This window comes from Halyomorpha halys, unplaced genomic scaffold (genome assembly GCF_000696795.3).
Source record: "Halyomorpha halys isolate HHAL.00 unplaced genomic scaffold, Hhal_1.1 Scaffold265.1, whole genome shotgun sequence".
Lineage (NCBI taxonomy): Eukaryota > Metazoa > Arthropoda > Insecta > Hemiptera > Pentatomidae > Halyomorpha > Halyomorpha halys.
In genome coordinates, this window is record NW_027107765.1 from 945530 (window position 1) to 955175 (window position 9646).

The following is a 9646-nucleotide window of genomic DNA, read 5'->3' on the forward strand; positions in this document are numbered from 1 at the left end:
TCCATGGTACTGAAGAACTGTACCTATATAAAAGGATACCCTCCAGACCATCCAGTCAGTTCTTCATGAAAGGTAAGTGACTCCATGTACACATATATCTATATGCAGGGTTCAGAGCAAAAACAGTGTAACTCCTTTTTTCCTACTTCTAGAATTCTTTCTCAAACTCATTGTAGTGATATTGTTTTTCGTCTGGCCAACTTTATATTTGTGAGTCAACTCATGTGGGTCCACCCAGCCTCTTAAATTGGGTACCCTTAATTGGGTAAAAATCTAGCGGTCGAGCGGGATTCTGACCAAATCAACTCCTTGCACAACCGTTGGTTTAGTAAGAGTACTTCTTTACAAAGTACTGAACCCCTGACCCCCATGGGTCGTAGCGGTACAGATTTACATTTAAATTTAAACTTTATATTTAGAAACTAGGCATTGGGATAGGTTTTTTCCTGGATACTACACTGTATTCGATTCTTCTTACATTAACAATATTGCCCCAAAATCGCAAATAAATGGAATGTACTGAACTAGAGTTGATAGTACGTATGTAATTATTGTTTGGTTCTAACATCGAATAATGCAGGCAGATCTTCACCATTGACTTATTGTAATTGAGAAAACGTATGTTAAGTCATCATTTTTATAAATAATATAATTTAAGTTCTAAACAGTGGCATAGCGTAGTGGGGGTGAAGAGGTCAGCGAAATTTCACAATAAATAATAGTAACATCTTGTAAAAATTTGAACCTTTTTATTTATAACTTGTACAATACACAATAAATAAAACTGTTCTTGCAAAAATCTTCTTTAGAATTACTGAATACTTTAGTCTTTTAAATTTAAATACTTAAATAAAGGGACGGTTAAATTTTCCGGGCGGATGACACCATCAAACACCACTGCTTCTAACTATAATTATTGGCTAAATTGCAGGCTTTAAAATTCTTAAGGCGGACTTAAATTAAACAATCGAATGACAACCTAATAACTTGGAATATGCTATAATTTATTGTCACATTAGATTACTTGTTTCATGAGACTAGAAGTAATTATTACCATTTACCAATAGAACTTAGCTAACTACTGACGGCTGATTTGTCCATTGTTAAAGTTTGAACAAATTGTAGAAGTCATCTGAATTACAAACGGCTGTTTTTTTTTAACTGAAGAAAGAGTACAATAATTAAGGATCAAGTCAGCTGTAAAGAGTCCGGGGTAAAATTATACAGTTGGCCCCCTCCTTCCATTCAATAATATACATATTTACAAACTAATTTACACATCATAGTATGTTAAAAACATTTTAATTAGGTATGGATTGGTCCTCCAAGAGTCCAGACCACAGAATCCAATGAGGTGGGGCTTCCAAGGAAATTCTGGGAGTTGTAATAAAGTTTTCAACTAAACAATGGTAGGGACAGGTTTCAGTTCGAAAATTTCATACGGAAAAGGATACACATCACTTACTAAATCGTTTTTTAACTCTAATATCAAAAACTGGTGTTAGTATTTGCAGTAATAATTTGGCCAAAATAAAACTCGCGTCAGATATTAAGACAAAGTAGTCCAATCAAAATTCACTCTTGCTAATTAAATCAATCCGAAGAAATTACAATTTAGCACATTAGTTCAGTTATGTTCAATGAAGGTAACATTTAAAAAGTTCTGATGAATAGGAAGTGATCTTGAGCCAGGCAAAATAAAATTGCAGTTTTACTTTTTAATAGTTGAGTAGTGAGTCTACTTTGATCCAAACAAAGTTAGATAAGCTTGATATATAATATTAATTAAACAATAAAGTTAATTTTTGCAGGATTTCGGTGCAAACACATTTTGGGTTTTCACTATAAGAAAATAGGTTCCTCAATCAAAAGAAAAGTAATTATTTTTATTTTTGTTTCAGATGTCTCACCTAATCCGATACGTACTTCTATTAGGTAAATACTGATGTTTCATAAATTAATAATAACCATTAATTTTTTTTAAAAATATGCTTTATATTTATAAAATAATAATGTATACATATTTATTTGCAGTGGGCGCTCTGTTAATTACAACAGAAAGTGCTTGCGGCTCTGTCATGGACGATTCTTCAGAAGATATGATCCCAGTGATGATTCGCAGAAATGATTTCTTTCTCAAAGCAGCAAAATCTGTTCCCAGAATCGGTAGAAGAAATGATTTCTTCTTCGCGAAGAATTTGAAGTCTGTACCGCGTATCGGACGCAGAAATGATTTCTTTTTAAAAGCAGCAAAATCCGTTCCTCGTATCGGTAGAAGGGATGAAATCACATCGGTAAGTGCACATATTAATAAACTTATATACTGATAATGATTTTTAATAGAAATTTTTAATTAATTACATATGTAGGTAGAAAAGGAAGCATCAGTCGCCTGGCCATGGTTTAGAGATCATGACTTCATACCCAGGGTCATGAAGAAGGATTTAGGTAAAATTCTTTATAATTATATCTTTTTACACTTTTATTGTTCTAACTACATCCTAGCTTGCATTTAAAAGAATTAATCACTTGATAAATCTCAAAACTATTCTATAATGAATTAATAATAGGGATTATGTCTGCATAAGTAATTAAAATATATCAACCTCAACATTTTACTTTTCTCATATTATGCTGGATGCTTGTTAAACAAAAGAAGCAACAAACATTGGTATCCACACTTTGTATGCTCTTTTGACTTTTTTGGCTATTACATTCGATTTTCATTATAAAAAAAAAAAAAAAGTAGGTTAAATAAAATGAAACATAAACATCATCAAAGTAATTTGTAGATGAAAAAATTATGAAAAAAATATTACAACATAACCAAAAGGCACTTGAACATAAACTCTTTCCTCACAAAAATTTGAAATCCTTTACTCTGAGGAGCTCAACCTTAAAATCCTAGAAAACCACAAAGAAGAAAAAAAGGTTTAGCCTTTCAATAAAACACTTTTTTAACATCAATTCAATTAATATATGAATTCCAAATAATATAATTCAACATTTAGCCTCTCTAAAAAGGTTAAGACTTTAAAATCCCAGAAAATCTGTGAATAAAAAGTTTAGGACCCTCCCCAAAGGGGACTTTTCCTACATCAACTTGATTCACATACAAATTCGGAACTACGTAAATCAATTTGATGGGTCTTTGAAAGTGTACAAAACCTTACATGGAAATTTGCAACCCTTTACTCCATTAGGAGGGAGAGGTTATAGAGATGAAAACTGAACTAGGTTGATCAACATATACAAAGGTCCCTTCCCTTATCCTCTAACATAATTAAATGAATAAATAATAAAGGCTTAACGAACCCGAAGTTTCGATGCCGATGCCACCAAACGCTCTCTGCACACATCCTTCCAGTGATGCCCCTCCAAACCCAATTCCACTAAATCTGTTTTAACACAATGGCAAAATGGGGGAAGGGGATGGAAAAAAATTTTTTTTTGCTGAAATTGACCCCCACTTTCATTGTATTGTTGTACTAAGTACTAGTACCTGATTATAATTCACTTGATCAAATTAGAGCTCTGCTGGAGGTTCTTAATTTAGTAAGAAAAATGTATAAATATTAATATATGCACAGACACACAATATAAGACCCAAAATCCTCTACTAGGCTGTTATAAAACAGATATAAAATATAGAATGCTAAATAAAGTTGATTATTTTTGGTAAAGATACAGTACTGAAATAGCAAACATGTATTATAGATATATATTGGTACTAAGATGTAGAACATCTCATTTCATAATATTGATACATAAACATTTTCTAAATATAAGATTATTTCATGTTAATTGATATGTTTGTTTTAAGCAGGAGATGAAGATGTTCCTGCTGATGAATCTTCTAAAGAAAAGGAAGAACCAAGACTACAAGCAATCGTTTAAATGCCTTCAATACTACTCCAACTAAAATATGTACTAGTCATATTATGTAACAAGGTAAAAAATGTGAAGCATAAATATATACATATATTTATAGACGTACAAACATACATACCAAACATTTGTTTAAGCGGAATGTGAAAGAAAACAATTGTAACAACTTTTTAAAATAAAATAGTTAACTGTTCACTTTGTTTTATTTGTCCTAGTATAAATAATTTTGAAATTTATTAATTATAAAAAAAAGGTGTCATTGATATTTAGTAGATCTGAGGATTCAATTAAGTACTTATTTATTCTTATCTACTGTAATAGATGGCTACTAAAGAGATTCATTTTTTAATGATTGAGTGATTAGAGATACAGGAGGTGGGAGATAGGAAATGGGCAGTTCTTTTGAGAGAGATATGTTCTCTTTAAATTAGTGCTAGATTTTATTGGTGAATTACGACTCTTCCATGAGCTAATGCATATTCATTCTGGTCTGATTTAAACATTGTTTGCCTTTACAAAGGCCCATATATCAATTCGGTTGAAGTTCACTTTTTTCTTAGTTATGTTTTGTCTCTTACAGGAAATATTCGCACAATAGTTTTGGTGCATTGGAAATTGGTGAATGGTTTTTTTGGTAGGAATTAGAGCAGGGGATTGGCCTGGTCGTATTTTCTTTCTTATTTTAGAGGTAGCTACTGGAGATTTATAATCAATTAAACTATTCAACTGAAGAGATCAATACTAAGAAGTTCATTTTGACATAGTTAGTTGTCATGAAAAATAAAGATGGGAAAAAACTAATATTTTCATGTGAAATTTTTAGCTATTTCAGAATAATCTCTTTCCCAATCTTAACAAAAATGAATAAAAATAACAGATCCATCTACTTCATAAATGAGGAACTGAAAACCAATATTTATATATCATCAATTAATAAATATATATATTTTTATATCATCCATATCAATATATAAATATATATTATGATATATCTATCAATACATCCATCTCTAGATAGAGCTAATATTTAAAATTCTTTTCTACTCTAATAATGTAAACAATCTTTCAAATCTTCATTTTTTTTTTTAAAGTTTTTAGTTACATACAAATCATATTGAGCAGCTTTACCTGAAGAGATAACTCTAAGATGATTTCATATCTAAAATATGGTCTAGACTTTACACTATACCAACCAAAAGTATTTTTCAAGAGGTCAGACATTAACTAGTTTATTAAAATTAGTTAAGGCCATCAATTGAAAATGAAGACTTTCTATTTGTTAACATATTTCTTAGATAAGTCAACATAATAACGCGGGGCCGCAGTGGTTGAGAGTGTTAAGGAATCACCTTAGCAACCATGAGTCAGAAGCGGAGCCGAATCAAATTCTGCTTAGGAAGGTTCAAATTTATTTCATGGAAGACCCACAGAATGAACTCCACCTTCCCTATCAAGCTAAAATGGGTTACCCAACAGGTTTCTATATACCTTAAGCCAGAAATGACCAGAGAGAAGATAAATAAAAAGAAATGTCAGTATAAGTCATTTTTTAAAAACTCATACCACTTTAACAGTTTAAGAGGAGAGGCTGTTTATTAGAAATGTCAGGCATTTAAATAGAATTACAAGCACATTCCTTTGCAATAACTACATTCTGCTCAGTTTAATATCACTTTCTGCTTTTGAAATGACAACATAAGTTTTTAGGAAGCTTAAGGAAAGAGAATAACTTTAAGAGTAAATTGTTGCAGTCATGAACCCAGTGAAGTAACAGAAAGATTTGTATTTCTGAGGTATATAGGATACTGAAAATTGTGAATTAACTGCTTTATCAATAAATATGCAATATTACTGTTAATCTTTGATAAACAAACATTAGATTTAAAATTTGGATTCATCTAATGATGATCTTATAAACAGTTAAGTTAGTTTTCAAACCATGATTCTGATATTTGGCTAATTAATCTCCCTAGCCATCACAAATATCTATTAATTCAATCCATTTTGAATAGAAAGCAGGAAGGTTTGTTATATGAGAATAGATTTTTAAGTACAAATGTTTTCAAAGAAAATATGATTTGCTTTTATTATGAGAAATAAGTTTGCAACGAAGTCATCAGGATCATAACAAACTACTAGGAGTCTGGAAAATCTCAACACCATTAAGTATAAAGACAGCAAACAATTATAAACACTTTTTATAAAAATAAATATTCAAACAGTCTTTTAATGAATCAGATGTACAAAATTACAGCTCTATCTCTATAGCTATATTTACAATTCAATATTTTTAATTAACAATTGTCAAAACATAGCGACAAAGTTAAAAAAGATTGTAGCTAACAAAGTTCTAACTATAATCATTATTTACAATAATTTTCTTAAATTATCAGATAAAAACTTCGAATAGTAATCAGTTATCTTAAAAAACAGATAGGAACATTAGGAATAATCTTATGTTGTTTAAACAAAATTAAAATTTACATGAATGTTTAATAAATAGATAATTGAATGTTTAATGTTTGTGAAAGTTTAATAATAAATTGACTCTTCCACAGGGTTAAAAAATAATTTTTATATGTACAGATTACATAAAGGATGAAACAGAAAAAAATAAATTAAAATAAATATAATGAAATACAAAGTAGAGCGATGAGCAACAAATGAGAAATGTACTGAAAAATACAAATTCAAAACAATAAAAGTGAATGAAAAATTAATTTTAACAGTATTAATAAAAAAAAAAATGTATCAGATATGGATTTGGAAAAGTAAAAAAAATAAAATAATAATGTAACATACATAATCGTAAAAAGTATTTAACAAACTAAATGATTTTAATGAAAACAACGTCACTTTTAGACAGTTTGTAACAGCTATCACAATATTGTTAGAACCTTTAATTCTATTCCCCACCAGTATCTGATAGCTCTTGTAAATCTTTCTGGCCAAGTCATAAACAATTAAAATGAGGGTCACTTGTTTCTATCTACTATTTAAATGATTTTAATGAAAACAGCTCCATTTTGAGGCAGCTTACAATTGTTACATGTTGTTAGGAGTCCCAATGATACGTTATATCTATTCCTCATTCGTATCTGATAGCTCTTGCATTAGAGTTCTTCCAGGTCAAGTCAAAAGTAGTTAAAAATCAGGGTCACTTGTTTCTATCACTACTTTTTCTGATACGACACTAACCATACCATTCTGCCAAGATACTCCCACTTTAACTTGGAGTAGGACAGGAAAGACAAGTTATCAATATGATACTTCTTGACACATGTACAAATTGCCAACCATCTAGTCCAAACAACACATATCTCTATGAAAGTACAAGATACTTAATACCTATCTCATTTTATTTTAAAGTACCAGCTACTTTTACTGAATCAAAAGCAGAACATTGTTCAAAACAAAAAGTAGGTAATATACAATTCCAGAACCTATTATTCATGATTATAACTGATTACTTTTAATAAATTCTATAAAATATCATTTTGAATTCGTAGCTTTAATAATTATTCTATAGTTTTTCATAAAAATCATAATTACATCAACAAAGGAGACTGTTTCACTAATAATGACGATAAAATCGAGAAATTAATTAACAGCACAAGACTAAACTATATTGAATAATCAAATCAATCATGTTTGAAAAAGATCTTTTACCTTTACCATTCTTGATATATACTTCCGTTTATTGGATAGTAATGATTCAGGAGAGCTGCGGAATATGTCAACTAACCTTGAATTTGTTTCAAGGATCCAAGCTGCATTTCTGGTTTCAATGCGTAACCTTTCAACTTCTTCAAGGCTAACATTCTTTGAAACATTGAGACTTCTTTCAAGAGGATTTACAATGTAAATTGGCGAGTAATCAGGCTTATTAATTATTTTTCCAGAGCACAAACTTATTGCTTTACTATTAAAGTCGAAATTCTGATAAAATTGGAAAAATCCTAACAATAACTTTTCCATTGTCTTACTATGATCTAAGTCTAATCTTACATTTGTTGGATCTCTAATAAAGCTGCAATTTATTTCTTCTGCATATCTTGTATCATTCGGACCTGCAAATAATTATTATATAATTAAAATTCAGCAAATAAATAAAAGTATAGTTATTGTAAACTAAATTATTAAAATAGTTATAGCTAAATTTTGGCAATACATTGAAACCTGTCAATAAAGAGCTCTCTCTTAAACTGACAATTTCAAATTTTTTTTTTCTTAAGGTATCCTCTATCTAAAGACTGAGAAGATTATTAGAAATTGGTCAATTTAGTATTTTGCACATTCATTTCCATTTTGTTTTGATTTCTTTCAAATCTTTGGACTGATGATATGCCACTAAAATGTAAAAGACTTCTACATTTTTTTCCTCTAAAAGGAAAAAAAAGATAGTAATCGATCAGTTTGAAAAAAAAATGGGTGGCCAAGCATAAGGGAATTGACCAAAATATTTAATTTTAGCTAAATGTAAATGTCAAAAATATCTTGAAAAACATGAAAATGGTAAAAAATGTATCATTGGATCATCAGTGTACATTATATATTACAGTAATATACTTTATATATACATTACAGTAATTGTAATATTACACATTATACCTATTCAAATATAATATCCCTTTGATGCACATTATTCATCTAATTAAATTACAAATATATGTAATATGGTATGTAGGCAATAATAATAAAAATACAATATTTGTTTGCAATAACCATTTTCAAAAGTATTGTAGTTTGCTATAACAAATATTAACCTTTATACAAATATTAATTTTACAAAAATTTAGTCATCAATATCATCCTCTATTAAGAAGTTTCATGGTATGGTATGGTAATGATTATTTTGCCAACATTTTTTACATTACTTCTAGGCCATGGAATTCCATTTCACAAGATTAAATGAAATGAGAGAGAATGAAGTATGAATAAATTTTAAGTAAAAAGCAGGATGATGGTGAATTTTTTTTTTTTAAATAACAAGTCAGTTTTATAATACTATGTATAACATTATTAAAAGAATACAAAGATGTGAGCATGTATAATTTTTATAATTGGAATGTCCAACAGCAGAAACTGCCCTGAATGTTTTTAAGAGGAAGAAATACTTACTGATAGTTTTAAAATTTTGATAATGGGGATAAAATTTCAGATAAAAATATATATGAGAGGGCGCTAGCATCTCTAAAACAATGGGAGAAAAGTTCTTCAAAGTTCCTTTGCAACAAGGTGTCGCTGACAAATCTTATGAACTGAATTGACTGGGATTTAGTTGCAACAACTATCAATCACCCTAACCCAGATTCAATCCCTTCGGATTACTATTTGTTCCAATTGGTAATTCATTTCATTCAAAACTTACCATTCATGGTCTAGAGGATGCACTGATCGATATAAAAATAATCATATGGCTCTTTGAAGGCTATTATGAAAATGTTTTGGAAATTTGGAAATGTTGTGAAAATTTATACTGGCTCTAAACAACAATATAAGATAAAAATTGAACATAACTCACCAGCTAATTTGAATAGTTCATCGACAGAGGGTAACCTTCGTTCAGCCTGTAGATAAAACAGGACAAGTAATGTTAAAGAAAAATTAGTAATCCATCTTCCAGGTGTAGGATTTGTAAGACAAACAACTTTAGCCCAAGCTTTAACAGCAAACACCAATCTTTGCGCAGCAGGATCCAAATGAGCAAAGACATAAAGAAGTTCAGACATATACATTGCACCTCTAAAAATTTATA

General features: G+C 29.6%; 2 protein-coding genes across 2 annotated transcripts in view; one reads left to right on the forward strand and one right to left on the reverse strand.

The window, feature by feature from the left end:
- On the forward strand, positions 1-4081 carry ETH (Ecdysis triggering hormone). The gene is made up of 5 exons (XM_067046092.1): positions 1-72; positions 1902-1935; positions 2035-2294; positions 2370-2448; positions 3827-4081. Exons 2-5 carry the CDS (start codon positions 1902-1904, stop codon positions 3895-3897), a joined length of 444 nt encoding a protein of 147 aa, XP_066902193.1. The 5' UTR covers positions 1-72; the 3' UTR covers positions 3898-4081.
- A 3407-nt stretch (positions 4082-7488) lies between these two features.
- Positions 7489-9646, reverse strand: part of LOC106680493 (poly(A) RNA polymerase, mitochondrial) — a 9335-nt gene continuing 7177 nt past the window's right edge. Inside the window, exons 6-7 of the mRNA XM_014420240.3 lie at positions 9413-9633; positions 7489-7958 (exon numbers count right to left, since the gene is read on the reverse strand). Of these exons, the coding sequence (XP_014275726.1) occupies positions 7534-7958; positions 9413-9633 (646 nt within the window). The 3' untranslated portion in view covers positions 7489-7533. The remainder of the gene's footprint in view (positions 7959-9412; positions 9634-9646) is intronic.